The sequence below is a fragment of the Cetorhinus maximus genome, chromosome 19 (assembly GCF_964194155.1).
Source record: "Cetorhinus maximus chromosome 19, sCetMax3.hap1.1, whole genome shotgun sequence".
NCBI classification, from domain to species: Eukaryota; Metazoa; Chordata; class Chondrichthyes; order Lamniformes; family Cetorhinidae; genus Cetorhinus; species Cetorhinus maximus.
The window spans coordinates 48984740-49006838 of NC_135897.1; the positions used below are offsets into that span (position 1 = coordinate 48984740).

Here is a 22099-nt window from a genome sequence, read left to right on the forward strand (position 1 = left end):
GTCCCTCTCTCTGCCCATGTGTAACCACTTCCATAGTGATGAAAATACATTGTTTATATATAAGTTAAGTTCTGGGGGACCTCAAGTTTACAGATGGTAGAATGTGGGAGACCAGCCAGGAGTGGATTAGAATAGTCAAGTTGAGAGATCTTAACAAAGCCATGAATGAAGGTTTCAACAGCAAAGGGCAAAGTTGCACAATGTTACAGAGGTAGAAATAGGTGGCCTTAGTGATGGTGCGAATTTGAGATAGGAAATTCATCTCTGGGTCAAATGTGACACCAAGGTTGCAAACAGCTAGTTTAATCTCAGATTGTTGTCAGGGAGAGGGATGGAGTTGGTAGCTAGGGAACAAAGTTTGGAGTGAGGATCAAAAACAATGACTTCAGTCTTCTCAATATTTAATTTGATTAGAGATTATTTTTACTTTTAGTTTTCCAATCTTTCAGGAGAAGTTTTTGCTCAAAGCTTTTAACTTATATCCAGGTATTGAAGAAAAACTTTACAAATAAACACTGCTCAATTATTTCTACTCTCGAATAAAATTGATTACTGACTATAACTGAAGACCCTACTTTAATTACAACAAATTAATATGGACTTATGTTATATTCTTTATGAACAAAAGCTTTTGCTCCAGTTTTCTCCTAAGCTGAAAGCACTGAATTATATTGGGGAATGGTTCCACAGGAACTGGCAGTTGTTCAATAATTTGAATAAGTGACCTTTATTCAAATGTGTGCCTCGATAGTGACTAATGGCAGGCCTTACTGTTTGGCCCAGTTCAATTTGTCAGTTGTTGATCTGTAACATTCCAACAGGGTGTCACTGAATAGTGATTGAGGGGAGGAATCCTGACTGGTTCTCACCTCCAAAAGCATTGGGCTACTGAGTCCAGTTGTAGTACTCCCCACAATTATCCAGCTGTTATCAGCCAACTCGTAATACACCAGGGATAGAACCTGGGGTATTCTTGGTTTGTATGTATTGTGGTACATTTATCCACTGAATCATGGGGAATACTACAAAAGTAGTTCCTGTTGTGAATGTAGTTATCTGGGAATGTGAACACTATGTACAGGCACATTACATAAAGAAATGTCTTCAATTTGCAGTAAAAGGCAAGTATTGCTGCCTGTGTTGTTATCTGCAGGTCAGTGCTAACCTGGAAGGAGCACATCAATGGTTTAAGTCCAAGTTTGATAGTTTGCAAGCAGAACTGATGAAGATGCGTGGAATTGATCCATCAAAAGAAGAATTATGTGATGGGGACAATTTAATGAAGAACTATGGCACAGAAGAACTATGTTCAAGGTCAAGACAAAAATCAAAGGTTGGAGTCAGGTTTTCAAATTATTTTTCCATAACAATGTGTTAAGTTTTAGAGATGATGGGAAAAAAGCCATACTTTGTCCATATCAATTACACTTTCCAACGATAGGAACATTAGGGGGTGGTGATGGTGTAGTGGTATTGTCGCTGAACTAGTAATCCAGAGACCCAAGGTAGTGCTCTGGGTTCGAATCCCGCCACAGCAGATGGTGGAATTAAAAGTTTAATGATGACCGTGAAACCATTGTCGATTGTTGTACAAATTCATCTGGTTCACCAATGTCATTTAGGGAAGGAAATCTGCTCTCCTTACATGTGACTCCAGACCCACAGCAATGTGATTGACTCTTAAATGCCCTCTGAAATGGCCAGTTGTATCAAATCGCTACAAAGTCTCAATAAAGGAATGAAACCGGTTGGACCAGCCAGCATCGACCTAGGCACCGGAAATGATTGCAGCGAACTCAGCCCTGTCTACTAACACCTGGGGGCTAGTGTCAAAATTGGGAGAGCTGTCTCACAGACTAGTCAAGCACAGACATAATCATTTTCACGGAATCATATCTTACAGATAATGTCACACCGCCATCACCACCCCTGCCCCACTGGCAGGACAGACCCAGCAGAGGTGGTGGAACAGTAGTATACAGTCAGGAGGGAGTTGCTCTGGGAGTCCCCAACATCGACTCCGGACCCCATGAAGTCTCATGGCATCAGGTCAAACATGGGCAAGGAAACCTCCTGCTGATTACCATGTACCACCCTCCCTCAGCTGATGAATCAGTACTCTGCTAAGCTGAACACCACTTTGAAGAAGCACTGAGGGTGGCTAGGGTGCAGAATGTACTGGGTGGGGGACTTTGATGTCCATCACCAAGTGTGGCTCGGTAACACCACTACTGACCAAGCTGGCTGAGTCCTAAATGACATAGCTGCTAGACTGGGTCTGCAGCAAGTGAGGGAACCAACAAGAGGGAAAAACATACTTGACCTCATCCTCAGCAACCTGCCTGCTGCAGGTGCATCTGTCCATGACAGTATCGGTTGGAGTGACCGCACAGTCGTTGTGGAGACGAAGTCCCATCTTCACATTGAGGATATCCTCCATCGCGATGTGTGGCACTACTACCATGCTAAATGGGATAGATTTTGAACATATCTAGCAACTCAAGACTGGGCATCCATGAGGAACTGTGGACCATCAACAGCAGCATTGTATTCGAACATAATCTGTAACCTCATGGCCCAGCATATCTCCCACTGTACCATAAGCATCAAGCCAGGGAATCAACCCTGGTTCAAGGAAGAATGCAGGTGCAGCACCAGGCATACCTAAAAATAAGGTGCCAACCTGGTGAAGCTATAATACAGGACTACTTCCGTGTCAAACAGCATAAGCAGCAAGTGATAGGTAGACCTAAGTGTTCCCACAACCAACAGATCAGATCTAAGCTCTGCAGTCCTGCCACGTCCAGCCATGAATGGTGGTGGACAATTAATCAACTCACTGGAGGAGGAGGCTCCACAAATATCTCCATCCTCAATGATGGGGGAGCCCAGCACATAAGTGCAAAAGATAAGGCTGAAGCATTTGCTACAATCTTCAGCCAGAAGTGCCAAGTGGATGATTCATCCCTGGCTCCTCTGGAGGTCCCCAGCATCACAGATGCCAGTCTTCAGCCAATTCAATTCACTCCACGAGATATGGAAAAACGGCTGAAGGCACTGAATAGTGCAAAGGCTCTGGGCTCTAACAATATTCCGGCAACAGCACTGGAGCCTTGTGCTCCAGTACTTGCCGTGCCCCTAGCCAAGCTGTACCAGTACAGTCACAACACTGTCATCTACCCAGCTATCTGGAAAATTGTCCTGGTATGTACTATACACAAAAACCAGTACAAATCCAATCTGGCCAATTACCGTCCCATCAGCCTACTCTCGATCATCAGTAATGTAATGGAACAGATCATCAACAGTGCTGTTAAGCAGCACTTGCTTAGCAATAATCTGCTCACTGATGCCCAGTTTGGGTTCCGCCAGGGCCACTCAGCTCCTGACCTCATTACAGCCTTGGTTCAAACATGGACAGAAGAGCTGAACTCCAGAGGTGAGGTGAGAGTGACTGCCCTTGACATCAAGGCCGCATTTGACTGCGTGCGGCATCAAGGAACCCTAGCAAAACTGGAGTCAATGGAAATCGGGGGGCGGGTGGGGGGGAAGCTCTCCACTGGTTGGAGCCATACCGCATAAAGGAAGATGGTTGTGGTTGTTGGAGGTCAGTCATCTCAGCTCCAGGACATCACTGCAGGAGTTCCTCAGGGTAATGTCCTAGGCCGAACCAACTTCAGCTGCCTCATCAATGACCTTCCTTCCATCATAAGGACAGAAGTGGGGATGTTTGCTGATGATTGCACAACGTTCAGCACCATTCGCGACCCCTCAACTACTGAAGCTGCCCATGTCTAAATGCAGCAAGACCTGGACAATATCCAGGCTTGGGCTGACTAGTGGCAAGTAACATTCGCGCCACACAAGCGTCAGGCAATGACCATCTCCAACAAGAGAGAATCCAACCATCGCCCATTGATGTTCAATGGCATTATCATCACTGAATCCCCCACTATCAACATCCTGGGGGGTTATCATTGACCAGAAACTGAACTGGATCAGCCATATAAATACTGTGGCTACAAGAACAGGTCAGAGGCTAGGAATCCTGCGAAGGATAACTCACCTCCTGACCCACCAAAGCCTGTTCACCATCTACAAGGCACAAGCCAGGAGTGTGATGGAATACTCCCTGGCACTTGCCTGGATGAGTGCAGCTCCCACAACTCTCAAGAAGATTGATACTGTCCAGGACACAGCAGCCATATTGATTGCCACCACATCCACAAACATTCACTCCCTCCACCACTGATGCACAATGGCAGCAGTGTGTACCATCTACAAGATGCACTGCATTCTCCAAGGCTCCTTAGCACCTTCTAAACCCATGACCACCACCATCTTGAAGGACAAGGGCAGCAAATAGATAGGAACACCACCACCTGCAAGTTCCCCTCCAAGCCATTCACCACCCTGACTTGGAAATATATCGCCATTCCTTCACTGTCACTGAGTCAAAATCCTGGAACTCCCTCCCTACCAGCACTGTGGATGTACCTACACCACATGGATTGCAACAGTTCAAGAAGGCAGCTCACCACCGCCTTCTCAAGGGCAACTAGGGATGGGCAATAAATGCTGGCCTAGCCAATGACACCCACATCCCATGAATTAATTTTTTAATAAGTGGGCTTCCTGCACAATAAGAAACACTGGGTTAAGTTTTTCTCTTCCTTATTTCACAGAATCACGGAATGTTATGGTGCAGAAAGAGGCCATTCGGCCCATCACGTCTGCACCAGCTTTCCAAATGATCGTTATGACTTAGTGCCATTCTCCTGCCTTTTCCCGTACTCTTGCACACTGTTTCTATTCAAATAATCATCTAATGGCCCCTTGAATGTCTCGATTGAACCTGCCTCCACCACACTTCCAGGCAGTGCATTCCAGACTTAAACCACTCGCTGTGTGAAAAAGTTTTTTCTCACATCACATTTGCTTCTTATGAAAATCACTTTAAATCTGTGCCCTCTCGTTCTTGATTCTTTTACGAGCGAGAACGCTTTCTTCCTATCTACTCTATCCAGCCCCCTCATGATTTTGAACACCTCTGTCAAATCTCCTCTTCTTCTCTCCAAGGAGAACTATTACAACTTCTCCAATCTATCTTCCAAACTGAAATTTCTGATCCCTGGAACCACTTTTGTAAACCTCTTCTGCACTCTCCAATACGTTCACATACTTCCTATAGTGTGGCGCCAAGAACTGTACACAATACTCCACTGAGGCCTAACTAGTTTGTTAACAAAACTAACTGTGACTGTAAACCTGATGTAAGAACTACTAAAATGTTTCACAAACATGTCTGCAGATTTGAGTGTCATCAAATAAAGACCATAGGATTATCAGTTGCTCAAAAATAACCACATTGTTAATCATTCCCAATTTATTTATCAGTGTATAGAACTTAGACCAAATAAGTTTTTAAAAATGCCTTTTACATGCAGCATTTATAGAAACTCAAACAAAAACAAACTAGTGAAGACCAATAATTATATACTGGAATATTCCTAATTTTTTGTTGACAAATACTGAGAATACTTGTTTTATATTACAAGATTGGTCATAGAAGTTACAAAAAACAAATGTGAAACTAAACCTCAATAAACCTATTGTAATCATGACACAATGTTGATCCTTTTAACATAGATGACCCCACTTATCAAGGACATGAGGCACATTCACCTTGAGAATTCAAACAGTTTCTTGGCACAAAAAATTAGATAAACTCTTCTTACAAATTAAATACTACAGATACATGGCTTCTAAGGTTGTAATGCAGCCTTTAATTTCAGAAAACTGTCATAAACCATTCAATTTGAGAACTTAATGATTATCCCCTCAATATGACTTGATTAAATTATTGCTATTTGAGAGTTATTTGTGAGTATCCTTCCATCTTCTCTCATACCTATGATGTGAGAACAAGTGAATTAATATTCACAAATAATAGTATCAGAGAATGATGCAGCACAAAAATAGGCAATTTGACGCATTGTGCCCACGTTGTCTCTTTGAGAGAGCTGTCCAACTGGTCCCACTCTCTGCTCTTTCCCCCAAGCCCAACAAATTTTTCCACTTCAAGTATTTAACCAATTGTGCTTTGGAAGTTATTACTAAATCTGCTTCCACAACCCTTTCTAGCAGTGCATTCCAGATCGCAATAACTTACTACATTTTTTTCCCCTCAAAACTCCAGCTGGGGCAGTGTTTTATAAAGGCTTACATAACTTAGATGCTTTTGTTCTCTATGCCTCAATCTGTAACACCAAGGATCTGGTATGCCTTCTGAATGGCCTTCTCAATTTATCTGTCACCTTTAAAGGGAAGAAGACTTGCATTTGTGGTGCACTTTATGGCCAATGAAGTAGTTTTGAAGTGTAGTCACTGTGGTGATGTAGGAATCGAGGCAGCCAATTTACACACCGCAAGGTCCCACAAAGAGCAGTATGAGAATGACCAGATCATTTGGGGGTTTTTTTTGAGATTTTGTTTGAAAAATGAGAATCAGCCAGGATACCATAAGTAATTCCCCAGACCTCCTTCAAAATAGTGTCGTGGAATCTTTTATGTCCACCTGAGAGAGCAGAGCCATGGTAAAACAGCACCTCTGACAGTGGGGCATTCTTTCACCATTGCACTGGAATGCCAAGTTGGATTATGTGCTCTAGTCTCTGGAGTGAGATTTGAACCAACAACCCCCTGACTCAGGCGAGAATGCTTCCAACTGAGCAACAAATGACACCAACTTGAGAAATGTTTCTTCACACTACTGTGTTAAATTTCATCTACCATGTAGCTTCCCATTTCACCAGTCTATCTATGACCTCCTAACATCCATTACTATCCTTCTTACTATATTTTCATGTTTCTTTTCATCTGCAATCATTGAAATTATGCTCTGTATATCCAAGTCCAGGTCATTAATATCCATGAAAAAGAACAATGTCCCAGAAGCAAACCCTGGGGATACCACTGCACATATCCTGCCTGTCTGAAAAACAACCATTTACTGTTATTCTTTTGATCTGTCCCTCAGTCAGTTTCCTGTCCATGCTTTTTCCTGCCCTATAATCCCATGGGCATCAATTTTGTTAACAAGTCAATTATGAAGTGCTTTTATAAAAGCCTTTTGATTGTTCATTTACACAACACCAAAGGGCTACCTTCATCCACCCTCTCCGTTACTTTATCAAAAAAACCCGTCAGTTTCATCAAACACAATTTATATTTAACAAATCTGTGCTGGCTTTAATTTATTATCTCATTTTTTTCAAGTGTCACTTAATTTTGCCTTGCATAATGTTCACAAAATTCAGTAAGGCCCAAAAACGGGCACAGGGATTGTGATACACAACTAATTCGTACCCTTTGTTTCCGATGCAGGCAACACACAAACTTTGTGCTTCCTGATCATTTACATGATTTCAGCATGCAGCCAGTATTAAGCGTGCTGTTGAGTGGCTGCACTCTTGAGCAGGGGACACCAAGTTGTGAGAGGCTAGCATAAGTTCGAGCCTGCCTAGAAATCAAAAAGATAAGGTGCATTTTGACTGGAGTATGTGCTGAAAGTTATCCTAGAATTGAATTTGACCTGGAAAAGAAGAACAACAAAAAATATTGCATAAGATAGCAAAGAGCGGACTCCAAAATCTTTCAACGCAGCAATGAAGGCCTAGCTACATGAGATGGACAGAGGAAGAGGGGTTCTTTATCCACAGGGGACCAGGAAGCCTTCCAGACTGACACTGTGCAGAAACGTGGGGTCAATGCCAGCAGTCTAGCTCCAAGTAGCTGAATGCAGTAGTGCAATAAGTTTAATGACATCACACAAGTGGTCAAGGCCAGTGACCGCATCCTCAAATGCCATATCCCATCATTTACAGTACTAGCCTCACTCTGCTCACTGCACTACACTCCCATCACTCACCTACCAACAATCACCTCAACATAATCTGTAACAGACAGTTTTCACTAACTTGGTTTCTCTCTCCATATGCTGCCAGACCTGCTAAGTATTTCCAGCATTTTGTTTTTATTTGTCTTCAATAAGCTTTGTGCAAAGCAGTAATTAATTTTTAAAAAAATCTTTCCTTTTTAAAATGCAGAGCTCAAGTGTTGTCCTAATGCAATTCATGTAATCAGACCACATACTTTGTGTGAACAACTGGAAAATGGCACCAATAAACTGAGTTTCTCCGTGTTTAATCCTTTCTGAAGATGGAGGAAAGGAATAATAGGATTTAAAGCTAATGCTGATTACTTAACACTAGATCAAGAAATGGTTTGTGTCTAGCATCAAATAGTGATCTGCAAGTCTCGATGACTGATTGGATATATTTAGCTTATTCCAATTCAGCTCCAGGTGCCCACAATAATTTAGGACAAATTGAAAATTTCATGGAGAATATATAAAAATAGCAGATGTGGGGAAGAAAACCACAGTTGCAGTAAAACACGGTTCTCTTGAGGACAGTATTAAGATGTATTGTCAGGACAGAGCAAAGAGAACATTAATTTCTACCCAGCCTTTGCTATATCTGATGCAGTTTTATCAGAATTTTTAAATATTAAGACCATATCCTACAATTCTGATAACAGAAAAATAAAGTACATCAGCATCTTATTATTTTTCCATAGCAAAAAGATTTTCTTTTAAAATTGTTAATACATTTTAATCTTCCCCTTCCAAAATATTATATAGGGCAAGAAACTTATTGCTTTAAAAAAGAGACATGTCAAAGCTTCTCATCTTGCACTCATCAGGACACTTCGCAAGAATACCAATATAAGGGGAAAGCAACAATTTATACTGTATGAGAAGAAAGTGCTGTTTGGTTGGCAAGTGGACTTGATTGGTAGAGATGTTGCCATGGAGAATTCACTAGTGATGGTGACTGACAGTTAACTACCAAGCACTGTTTGAAATTTAAACCAGGCAGCTTGACTCCGATTGGTCAAGGCATTGCCCTGAGGAATGAGTCAGTGAATGGCTGTCACTTATTTTGTTTAGCTGAAACAGGCACAATGTGTGTACATGTTCTTTCTGTCTGCAAAGAACAGGGCCCTGTGTATTAATATATTTAGCTTCCAGTACACGCAAATGCACCAACTGCGAGCCCGACTGACCATCTTAAATTGGTTGTCAGTGTAATTCTTAGCACACTGAGGATTATTTAGCAAATGTTGTCCAATCACGAAATCACATCTAACGTTGGACACTGTGTTTTGAGTTTTGCAAGCACGGGTTGGTTGGGTAAGGTCTGTATCTTGCCCGTTGCGAATAGCGGCTGGGACATGCTGTTTGGTACGTACAGCCTACATACCTAGCATCACACTGGCACTGAAATTCATATAACACATTACTCATTAGTGTGATAGGCAGAACGACTTATTGGCTTCATGGCAGCACCCTGTTAGTGGCAAATACCACATGTATTGCTACTGCATAGTAGCAGCGTGAAACAGCTGGCTTCAACTGTTGCTGAAATTTATGAGATACCTTGCCCTTCCAGGGTAATCTGAAGTAGACTGGGCACTTTTCATTTGACAGCTTTAGGCCTGTTCATGAGTTTGCGTGATATACAGCACAAAATGATCTGATCAGGGTAGCCATTATCCTGCAGGATGCCTTTGATGTGCCCTATTTCAGCATCAAGCTTACATGGTGAGCAAATGGCTCGGATGATAAGACCAATCTTATAACGCGTGGTACTGTAAGAATCCCAACATGTATATCAACCAGTGAAGGTAGACTTGTGGTAGACCATGGTAGAGAACCCCCTGGCAGATTTCTCAACTAGTATGCCAAGGAAGGGGAGCTAATTTGACTGCTTCATTTCAAAGGTGAATTTGAGCGCCGCAGGATGGAACCCATTAAGACATATAAGGAAATTATTACATGCAGCTGCGGATGTAAGGTGCTAAGTAATTTAATTCAAGGGGTGGAATTGAATCATCCTGATTTTTGGGCGCGTGGACCATGGTTTGGGCTCCGCCTGCACCCATTCAAATCTAGCTGGGTAAACAGAAAATTGCATTATTCACCTCATCCTCATGATTTTAGGACAAGAACCTGTGCCTTCAGCAGTCGTCTCTTCTTCAGAGTCCACTAGCCAACCTTTTAAATACAGTATAAATTGTTGATTTCCCCTCATTGGTATTCTTGAGAAGCGTCCTGATGAGTGCAAGACAAAAAGCTTTGACATGCCTCTTTTTTTTCAACAATACTCAAGTTCTGTACTACCAAACGACTACAAGAAACATAAATAAATTACTGCTTTACACTGAGCTTAGTGAACATTGAGTGAACCTGCTGAATGAGGTGGCTTGCTAAACAGAGTAATGATAGGGATTTGACGAGAGCGGGAATTCACTGGTAAGTTGTGAATGAGATGTACAGATAGTCTACTGTTACCAAACTGGAATTTAATCTAGTTTTCTTATTTTAAAAACGCAAGTCACTGGAAGTTAATGAGCAATTTGCAGTAAGTGGACCTTGGACTAGGCTTAATTATTATAGCTCGCAGTTTACTGACCCGTTATAACTAGTGTGTTTCTAAAAAGTATATATTAGAGGGATATCTGCTAAAGCACAGAGGTGTGAGCAGAGAGAGCTGGGCAAATCTGCGAAATGGAATGGCTTGCTTAACAGAGTGGCAACGAGAATTGCAGAATTTTAACAGCATTGAAGGAGGCCATTCTGCTCATTGTGTCTACACCGGCTCTCCAAAAGAGACTTGTTGGCTTCATGGCAGCACCCTGACTGCACTTCTCTGAAGAACTAGGGCCCTCACCAGCTTCCAAAGCAGAAAACTGATTTGAGAGCGGGACCCCAGGGGACTCCTGCACTACCTGCCTACTTCTCTTGGACTGACTGGTGGTCACCCATTCCCTTTCTGTCCGCAGGTCCTTAAGCTGCGGTGTGACCACCTCTCTGTACGTGCTATCCATGTAGCTCTCAACCTTGCGTATGCACCACAGTGACTCCAGCTGCCGCTCAAGCTCTGTGACCCAGAACTCAAGTTTCTGCAGCTGGCAGCACTTCCTGCACATGTGGTTGTCTAGGACACCGGTAGCATTCATGACTTACAGGACACGCATTCCACTCTACTGAGCTGCCCTGCCATGTCTTAACTCTACTTCCCTTACGTTAACTTTATTCTACTTTGGATTATTTATAATACTTTATTATATTGGCCTTAAATTTCCCTTATTTCTGACGCTTCTCGGTTAAATCCAGGTATAGCAACTTATTTAAAAATATTAAACTTTTCTAATTTACCCACCAGGTCTTACTTACGAAGGCTGCTGCTCTTCTTTCTGAGAAAAGGTAGAAAAGGAAAGGAGTACCTCCTCCCCAAAGTCCCTCAGTCACCTCTGCCCTTGAACTCTTGCTGCTTCTTGCGCTGTTTTTATAGCTCTTCTGCTCCCTTCTACGTGCTACTGACTGCCTGTCCCAGAGTCGTCCTCTTGCACTCTTTTCTAGGTGCTGCTGACTGTCTGACTCGGAGTCTTCCTCTCACACTCTCCAGAGTGGGATGGAGGTGCTAAGTAATTTAATTCAAGGGGTGGAATTGAATCATCCTGATTTTTGGGTGCATGGATCATGGTTTGGGGCATGCCTGCACCCATTCAAATCTAGCTGGGTAAGCACAAAATTGCATTACCCACCTCAACCTCATGATTTCAGGCTAGAACCTGTGCCTCCAGCGGTCGTCTCTTTTCAACACTGCTGGCATGGTCTGTGCGCAGCAAGTGACGTCAGCAATGTTATTTGCTGATTATGTGGTACAGTCAGCCTGCATTTTCCTAAAAGTGGGCTGCTACTTAAAGGGAAGGTGAAAAAAATTGCCACAGTGGATAAATGAACACTGGGGCGCACAGAAGGATCCATCTAACTGAGGTGGTGCTGGAGTCATTAGCAGTGCAGGTGGGCAGGAGGAGACGCCATGATCCTGTGGGATTGTCATCAGACCTTCAAGGACCAACATTAGAAGGATGAGGGAGCTGGTGACCAGACAGTTCAACTCTTGGTGTCTGGACCCAAGTACCTGGCAGCAGGGCTACAGGTGGTCTAAGGCCCTTGTGCCGATGGCCAAGGTCAGTGAATTCATCTTCACATGACATCTCCTACTCTCTGCACAACCAACGTCTCTTAGCCAGCAGGACCTTGTGGCACTCAGATCTCATGCCTAACATTCCAATACTCCACCTCACCCTTATACACCTACCAATGCTGCCAGTCTGCACCCACCTCTTGCTACCTACACAGACCATCATTTATTCACTTATGGCAAGCATGTCACCCAAACACAGCGCTACACAATCACTGACATTCTGCCCTCTCTCTTGCAGGACAATGTTGCACATGATAGAAGGTGGCAGGGCAAAACTGGCAGGGGATAAGAATAGAAAGGAAAGGAAACTTGCATTTCGACCACTGGATCTCAATGTGATTCTTGTTTTCATTCACAGACTGCGGGCATTGCTGGCTAGGCCAGCATTTATTGCCCATCCCTAATTGCTCTTGAGAAGGTGGTGGCAAGCTGCCTCCTTGAGCCGCTGCAGTCCATATGTGGTGTAGGTACACCCACAGTGCTGTTAGGAAGGGAGTTCCAGGATTTTGACCCAGAGACAATGAAGGAATGGCAATATATTTCCAAGTCAGAATGGTGACATCTGCTGACCTTGCCTTTTAAGGTGGTAGAGGCCATGGGTTTGGAAGGTGCTGTCGAAGAAATTTACAGCCAGTTAAGTACTTTTGAAGTGTAGACACTCTTGTAATGTAGGAAACACAGCAGCCAATATGCACAAAGCAAAGTCCCACAAACAGCAATGTGATAATGGCCACTTAATCTGTTTTGTGATATTAATTGAGAGATGAACATTGACCACGTCACTGGGGGTAAATACCATGCTCTTCTTCGAAATAATGCCATGGGTTCTTTGAAATAATGCCATGTGTTCTTTTACATCTACTCCAGCAAGCAAACCGGGCCTCATTTGAACCTCTCATCTGACAGTGCAGTACTCCCTTAGTACTGTACTGGAGTGTCAACCTTGAGTTTTGAGCCACAGCTGACATCCACCTGAGCACTATGGAGCAGATGACTCTCAGCATCACAGTGCTTTTGGTGATAGGTCAGTAGCATCCGACATCATGGAAAACGTTGAGGATGATGGCATATTCATGCTTTATGCCCTTTCTCAACTCCCAGCACATCCCCATCCTGCAATCTGGCATGAGGAACAACCTGCTGATGGTGTGACCATGGACCTATTGCTTTACATCTCTATTTCCCTCGCACAAATTTTCCCCTTCTGTTTCATACAGCGCAAGGAGGAACAGGAAGACCAGCAGCACAACACTGATAAAGAGGCTGCATCACTTTATCTGACATTTGCAACCATCAGCTCAGATGTTGACAAAGCATGTACCTTGGAGGCAAGTGTAGAGTTAGGATCAGCATCTATTGAATCACCTGGGCATGAGTGGGTTACAGCCAGGTTAGGGGTAAAGGATGTTTAGTTTGCCAACTCTCCAGAGGATGAGGTCACAGTCAATTTTTGCTGGAAATAACTCATTTGAGGTTCTTGATGGGATGGCACACAGGAGAATACTGATGGGCATTCACACCATGAAACTGGGTGAAATGGCTGGCCAGACAGCTTTCTGTGACTTTTAAGGAATATGGAGGAGTCTGGCTCTAAATTGGCAGAGGACATCATGCAGAGCTTGCCTTCTCTACAGCACCTGGCTTCATCTCCCCGTTGTTTGCAGACCCAGAGACTCTCACTGTTTTCCCCGTACCTCTTGCAGCCTTTGTGTGGTCAGCTCATCTACTCCTCTACCATCCTGCGAGGATTAGGCAACACTCCCCAGCAAATACACCAAAATAACTCCAAAAATATTCCTGAGTACTTACAGGCACTTTCCAGTGGAAAAGTTCCATAAATGTAACTTACCTGCAATCAGGTTGTCTGTCCCATTAATGTGACTGCATGGCTCATCATGCTACTTCATGCTTCTTTGTTCAAGAGTGGACATGTCGAGCATTGCCAGGACTTGTGTTGTCCAATTTTGGTATCCTGCCGTCGCATCAACTGGTTAGGCAGGATACACGGGAAATGCAGTTGTGCGCACCCATGTCCTTGAAGAATACTTCACTGGTAATAGCTGCCTGTACCAGGGAAATCAAGGTAAATCCAAGTAGCACCACTAGAAGTGATGTTACATTAATTAATTTCTTGCCCATTATGTTTCATTTGCTTCCTTACTGAATATTATACAGGCCAAAAAAAATCTATATCTCTGTTCACTTTCTAACCATTCTCCTGGTAAATATTTTACAAAGAGTAAAGCCTGAAAGAGCATTGGATTATTAATGCATTCATTGTCATCTCTGACTGAAAGTTGAGCATTGCATTTCAAAAACAAGAAATACTAGAGCAGTTACTGTATACATTTATTACTAAAATCTAGCTTATTTTATTTTTACAAAGGATGTGAAGGTGACAGCTATTAAAATTCCTAGTCAATCCAGCCTCAGTCGTTGGGAAACTAAACAGGAACTGAAACTTATTTCCAGAAAATATCATGCTGACATGCCTAAGTGATCAAACATGAAATGAAGTAAATTTGAATCCAAATGAAATTCAGACAGTGTACACTCTTCTATACGTTAAAAGTGATGAAATACATCTGCTCGGATGAAAATCAAGCCATTACATCATGTGCTTTTTGGAGAGACAGTTGGATGAAGCAAGGTTGTAGGCAGCATGCCAGGGTAACTCAAGGACATTCTGACCCTGTAACTTGTTACAAATTCAAGAATGAGGCTATTTTTTCCACACTTTCAAGATGAGATATTTTGAACCAGCTGCTCAGTTATGTTAAATTCATGGAAGACTTGAAGTCATTTTTTTTTACAGTTTCACTATCGATGCAGCTAGAAATGAAAATTTAAAGTTCCACATAGCAGAACATTTACAAAAATTGTGGTAGTCACTAGTCGCTTACTGGAGAACTTCAAATGCTGGAAGACTGAAATAAAACTGAAAACACTGGAAATGCACTGCTGTCAATCAAAATCTGAGAGGGCAAAGCAGGGTAACATTTCTGGTAGGACCCTTCATCAAAAGTCGCAAAAAGAACTTCCTTTCTGAGGACTTGTCAAAGCAAAGGAAGAATATTCAACTATTCTGACATAGCATATTGATAAAGCAGCTTACTACATTATATATCAATGTTTCATCAAATAATTTTTAAGTTTGCAAGTAAATTGACAGGAGTTGGCGCATTGACATGCGCAGGGTTAGATTTTAATTCTCTTCAGCTAAGAGGTAATCTGATAGAACAAATCATTCACTTGTTTTAGAACCCGACCAATTGTCATTCCATTGCAATGTTACTTATGACCATTTCTGATTTGTGGTGGGTTACAGTTCTCTCAGGGACTCTGAGTTGCTTTGGCAACATGCACTTTTATATGCATCCTGTACCCTGGAGCTATGATGGTAGAGGTTCCAACGTTTTTTCTATCACATGGTTGACATGGAATCTTTCCCGATCTTACCGCCTGCCATTGCTTGTGTTGGAAGGAATTATAGGTTCGTACACAACCTGTTTGGCCGTGTTATGAACACACCTTTCTTGGCCATCAAGTCCTGGGATGGCACTTGAACCCAGAGTTTTTGGCTTAGAGGCAGAGACGTTACCTACTGCACTATAAGACCTACCCTTCTGACTTGTAATACAACTAAAATGTGGTAAAAATCATTCAAATAGAAACTTTTCAGGTAAAATGGTGTTTTTTAGAGTGATATTGCAAATGGCCTTTTCTATCTCCAATCACATGATGATAACAATAATAATATTCTACCAAAGTCTTTCTCCTTTTAATGATAGTTCCTTGGATGAGAAAGACTACTGCAATTGAATGACAATCGGTCATGTTCTAAAATGGGCGAATGATCATATTAGTTGCAAAACACTTGCTCAGACCAACAACAGATAATCAAGTTTGATTGTGAGCCCTGATATTGAAATGGAACTTATCTTTTAATACTTGGATTACTGTTTTTTATACCTGTGTAAATGATGTTCAAATAGATGACGAATATATGTTAGTTACAGAACAAAGATTAAGCACAGTGGGCTGAATTTTACGGGGCACCATGGTCCCCACGCACCCTCCCCACGCCCCAGCTAAAAGGTTGGGGGGAACCCGCCCACTATTCTGATGGCTGCTACACAGCAATTTAACATTAGGAGCAATGTTAATTACTTTAAGGCGATACTTCTGCCCCTTTCTTGGGAGGAAGTTTTGCCTTAAAGAGCTGCCAACCAATCAGATGGGTCAGCAAATATGATCCCAGCAGTGCCACTGGGAGTTCAGATTTAAGGTTGCCACAAGGTGGGTGAGTGGAGACACGGGAGGTTTGGGGGGCTGGTTTCAAGACGGCAGAAAGGAGGGTTAAAGTGGGGAATGACCTTGGGTTTGGGAACCCTTGAAAGACAACCCCGCCTGCTTGCCTGACACAAGCCCACTCAGCTAAAGCTGCTCCCGCATGTTTGGGCATCCCTCCACTCCCGCCATGGCAAAATACTGGCGGGGGCAGGATGAGGCCGTGAAATGGCTCAAGGCAGGTCATTTGACACCTTCCCCACTCCACCCCCTGTAAAATTTAATATTTTACATGGCGCCCATCACCCCCTCCTCCCCCCTGCACCTTCAGATCCGCTAGTGGTGGAGCTTAAAATCCAGCCCAACGATGCTAATTGCCTTTAAAAATGCAAATAATTAACTTTTATTAAAATGAGATCTGGAAGGGCAATGATGCAATTTTAAGGTGTCCAGCAGATGTTTAAAATTCTTAAGCATCTAAGTAGCCAGCAGTGTTTTTGTGTGTTTAAATAAATTAAATAAGGGGAAACCCTTCTAAGACCATAATAAAAATTCCATGTACACTGCCTTCAAGAGTGTTAGTTTTGCCACCCACAGTGTTTTGAAGATGCAGTAGTATAAGTGAATATGTTTGTTATTAATTATACACAATGCCATCATTGTGTAGCTATTAATGAAGGAGTGAAATTGGGTCATAATAGAAAACAGAAAACTAAATAATTTAAAAGCAAAAAACTGCGGATGCTGGATAAATAATTTGTTTTACTGGCTAACCATTAACTTTTTCTCAATTCTATGTTCTATTATCATCCAGTGTTGAATGATGGATTTGCATAAGTACTTATAGAAATACTAAAGAGGCATATTATTTTTGGATGAAGTTTTAAAATTATAACTGAAATGCCTTTTCAACCTCTCAAATCGAATGTCTGCATCTTTGTGAATTTAAAGATACAAAAGGACTCATACCAATTATCAAGAATATGTAACTGGCTTAAATTGGTTTATTTAACTGCTAGTTAAAAGGAAGGTTTGTTTACATTTTGATGATTATTGCATTTAGCTGAAGTGTTTTTATATAAATAGGATGTAATTATTAGATTAGTAATTGCTGAAAAAAATTTCTACATATTCCATAATGTCAATGGCACTGCCCCCACTCCATCACTGAATCTTTGGTGGAAGGGCCACAGAAACCCATTTTCACATGTGAAAGAGATTTTGGTGCACTTTCAGTTATGAAAACAGAATAAGATTATGCCATTGTATCTTGTGCCTTTGCCACTTCGGCACTTGATTACTCTAATATCTCTTGGCTGGCCTTCCATCTTCCATAAACTTATGCAAATTCTGCTGCCCATTTTCTATCCTATTTCAAGTCCTACTTGTCTGTCATCCCTGTCCTCAATTATCTACATTGATCTAAAATTCTGATCCTTGTGCTTAATACCCTCCATAGCCTGATCCTTCCCTAACTCTGTAAATTCCTCTAGCCCTCTTTCTCCCTGTCCTCCCAATATTTGTTCTGCTCTGTGCAGCCTATTGTGCAACCCTTTCTGTTTGTCCCACCATGGCTTTTTGCCACCTACACGCCATTCACTGGGATTTCCTCCAGTAACCTGTTATGATCCAGTTAGGGAGCCAATAACTTTTTGTTTAAAGTAGACAAGGTTTGAAATCTCAGTTACCCACTAGGAGAATAAAGGCACAAGATTCTACGGCTTAAACAAACAAAATAAGTTTTATTGTACAGAGTCAGAAAAGTAAAATATTTACCATGTCTATCTTATTAACATTCAGAATTAACATGAGGTAAATATGAATTAACAGGCAAGCTGTGGTTGAACACACCACCCTACACATTAAATGAAAGATGCAACCAAGACAGTACCCAGGGATTTCTCAGCAATCCACCCAAATGCCGGTGACCATTGTGAGTCACAATATCTCGTTAAAACTGTCTCTTTTACAAGAACTTCAGCTTTTCACTTTCAACGATCTAGCCTCTGAATCCCCTCCAAAGCCTCTCTGACTTAGACCGCCTCGACGATTGCTTACCCTCCCGATGATTCAGTCTCTCCTCCTGAGACTGCATTCCAGGGGTTTCACAAAGCTGCACTCCCGCCTCCAATTACCAGCTCACTTCCAACTCTTTCACAGACTGCTAGCTTCACTAAGCTGGCACTTTTCCTGGGTTTTTCCAAACCACAGGCTCCTGACTGCACAGCAATAAGAGGCTCCCAGAGCTTCTTTGAGTCTTAACATGGAACCAGCAACCTTCTGCCTTCTTGGCTCCCAAGGACTTCTCCTGTGTCCTTACTGCACTGAACAGCCCCCAGGGATTACCTGTGAGCTGCAAATTATACAAGGCCCAAACTGCAACCAACCCTCTCCCAGCAAACACAGATGAAATAAAACCAGAGAACCTTCTTAAGCTTCACCCATCTCCATGTCAACGTAGCCTTTCAGGGTTCACTGAATGCTTTTAAACTAATTTAGCTCTAACTCCCAGAACAAAATATCTATCTGGACTGCACTTCTTCGCAAGCAGTGTAAACAACATGTCTCCAGTTCTCCAACTAAGTAAGCCCACCTGCAGTTTTATGGCTTCATCTCTTCTATCCTGATTCTTTAAAACAAACATGGGTAATCTTCTGATGCCATTTTTTTTAGGTGTTCTGGCAATCTCTAAAGCCCAGCATTTTAGTTACCTTCACAACAACAATCTTCCCAGAACTAAACCTTGCCCTTAAAGTATTAACATAAACCATGAACTAGATATTTGTCACAACCCCTCCACCATATCAGTAAACAAATAGATAAGTGCACCATTATTTCTGAGCCATTTTTCTTACCTTTTTTCCTCTTTGTATTTAGATTTTCGAACAGTTGAGTCCATCGATGTGAATTTCTTTTCCCACAACACAACTACAGACACCACTGGGTTTCCTAATGGGCAGCTGCTTATCTGACTTGTCTAGAAGAGGAGGAGAATTGAAATACAAATGCCAGGCAGGTCATGATACACCGGTGTTGCTCTGCATCCACCCTCCACCTGCCTGTGTGTAATTGGAAATGAATTGACCTAACTTTACCACACCTTGTGCTGGTGATGGATCCTCTTCCTATAGGAAGATGCATCAGCAGTATGTAAATACAGACGGACCATAATATTGGATGCCCCCTCAGTTTGCCATGTCTTCAATAACAGTGCATCAAAGAATAAATACCAAGGTGATCAACATTCGGCATAACCCAATTGCCACACTCATTAACATGTTACTAACCATTTCTGCAGCCCCTGACACTTTGGCACTGAGTGTAATGTTTGTCTTTTCAGGGTCTGAGTCAGCATTATGAACATGTGTTGTGCCTTCTGCAACTGTGTAATATAGGATGGGCACATGTGGGAACAGTAATTAACAGCTGCGGCTGAAACTTGGTTGAACCTCCTTGCAGATATGTAGTTACTCTGATTTATTGGATGGTGCTGTGGAGTGATAAAGGACGCAACTCTCTCTCAAGCGCCGTATGCACCTCAACTTCAGTATCTGTGAACCCAGAGTTGGATGCTTTGTTGCTTATCTGCAGACTTGCATCAGCACCCAGAGCTTTTTCCTGCATTTTTGCCTGTTGCTTATAAGATCCGTTTCAGCCTTGGAAAAGGTTGCTAGTGTGTTGAAATGCCATCTGAGACTCTGAAAGGCTGACTAAATTTTAGTCCTGATATCGTGACCCTTACCTTTATTTGACTCAATCCCTTTAAATTTGACTTGTACATGATTTTTCTCTCCAATCATTTGCTCTTTAGACCTGTCTGACTTCGTACCTTTAGTGATGCTAAGTATGGACTAAGGAAAATTGGGTGTAAACTGCCCACTTCGATTTCAGTTTGTCTAAAACACACAAGTTAACATGTAATAATAGATGATAATATCAAAAGTGGAAAACTTCACCTTTTGTGGACGATACATTACATCATAAACCAGCAAACTTCCTGAGAACTGTTGAAGGTGGAGTGAATTTGACCAAAAATCTATTTCAGTCAGTAATAGTTCATTAGTAATAAAAGAAATCCATTAAAACTGTAGATTGAACTCATTATATAATCATACTGCTTTTTAAATCCACTAACTCTTGTACATTAAATTTAAAGAAATGTGAATTTCAATTTCTCAAGCAGCCTTTTTCTGAAGTCCACATTTTTTAAAAGTTCAGTGTACAAATGTTAACTAATGAAAATGTTAAAAACTAGTATACAAGAGATTATATATAGTAAGTCATAATATAAAATGCATTTTATATAATGTTGCTGTGTATACATGTAAAGTTTCATTTTTCATCTGCTTTTTGATAAACCAATGTTTCTGTGATCATATTTGAATGAAGAATATTTATATTGACACAAATCCCTTTATAAATTGCTTTTTTCATCTTTAATGTGTACATGTTAAACTGTAAATAAACTTACATTCAATAAATAATTTAATTGTAAATACAATGGGCAAGAAATTCAGTTGCGTAGCAGTGCTTCCAGCTGCGCTATAGTCATCTAGGTTCATTTCCCAGGGCCAGAGTGCATCACTGGCTGCTTCCTGTACAACCTGGCTGGTGTTGCTGGATGATATGGGCATATGCAGTGGAGTCCTACATCCCCTGCCTGTGCTGGAAGACATTTATTTAGTGCTATCTTAACATCACAACCCAAACAGCTGATGTGATGCCAGGATGTCAAATTTGGACAACATGCAAGCAACGACTGTGGTATTTAGTGACAAAAAGAGAAACACAAAGGTGCAAGATAATCCTTGCAGTAGGGTTATTTAAAGAGCCAGGCACCCTGACTGAAGTTAAGGTAATTTTTTGTAACTTCTATTGCAAAGCGCCTGAAAGCACTCTGGAGTGTTTTTGGAAGTGCTTTTGTGAGTTCCTACATTTGCCAGAAAGTGTTGCCTCATTCTTAGAGATGGCAGAATAGTAGGTGACCAATGCACACAAAAGGCTGCAACAAGTACTAGGCAGCAGTGGCTATGCCCCTGGGTCAGCAGCATGACAGAGAGAGGGCAGATTCTGCACTATGCCCTCTGCCAAGATGGAGCCAGACTCCTTTATGCTCAACAGTAGTGGAAAGCCCCAGATGGCCCTCAACCGTGTCCGGCCCATCTCCCGCGCATCCGCCCTCACACCTTCCTCTCCCTCCCAGAACCATGATAGAGTCCCCCTTGTCCTCACTTATCACCCCACCAGCCTCCGCATTCAAAGGATCATCCTCCGCCATTTCCGCCAACTCCAGCATGATGCCACCACCAAATACATCTTCCCTTCACCCCCCCGGCGGCATTCCGCAGGGATCGTTCCCTCCGGGACACCTTGGTCCACTCCTCCATCACCCCCTACACCTCAAACCCCTCTCACTGCACCTTCCCATGCAACCGCAGAAGGTGCAACACCTGCCCCTTTACTTCCTCTCTCCTCACCGTCCAAGGGCCCAAACACTCCTTTCAAGTGAAGCAGCATTTCACTTGCACTTCCCTCAATTTAGTCTACTGTATTCGCTGCTCCCAATGCAGTCTCCTCTACATTGGAGAGACCAAACGCAGACTGGGTGACCACTTTGCAGAACACCTTTGGTCTGTCCGCAAGCATGACCCAGACCTCCCTGTCGCTTGCCATTTCAACACTCCACCCTG

At 42.3% G+C, this 22099-nt stretch overlaps 1 protein-coding gene across 1 annotated transcript in view; it reads left to right on the forward strand.

The window, feature by feature from the left end:
- Nucleotides 1-20902, forward strand: part of ccdc150 (coiled-coil domain containing 150) — a 114998-nt gene extending 94096 nt beyond the window's left edge. Inside the window, exons 25-26 of the mRNA XM_078563817.1 lie at nucleotides 1154-1333; nucleotides 19287-20902. Coding sequence (XP_078419943.1) covers nucleotides 1154-1333; nucleotides 19287-19316 — 210 coding nt within the window. The 3' untranslated portion in view covers nucleotides 19317-20902. The remainder of the gene's footprint in view (nucleotides 1-1153; nucleotides 1334-19286) is intronic.
- The last annotated feature ends 1197 nt before the right edge of the window (nucleotides 20903-22099 follow it).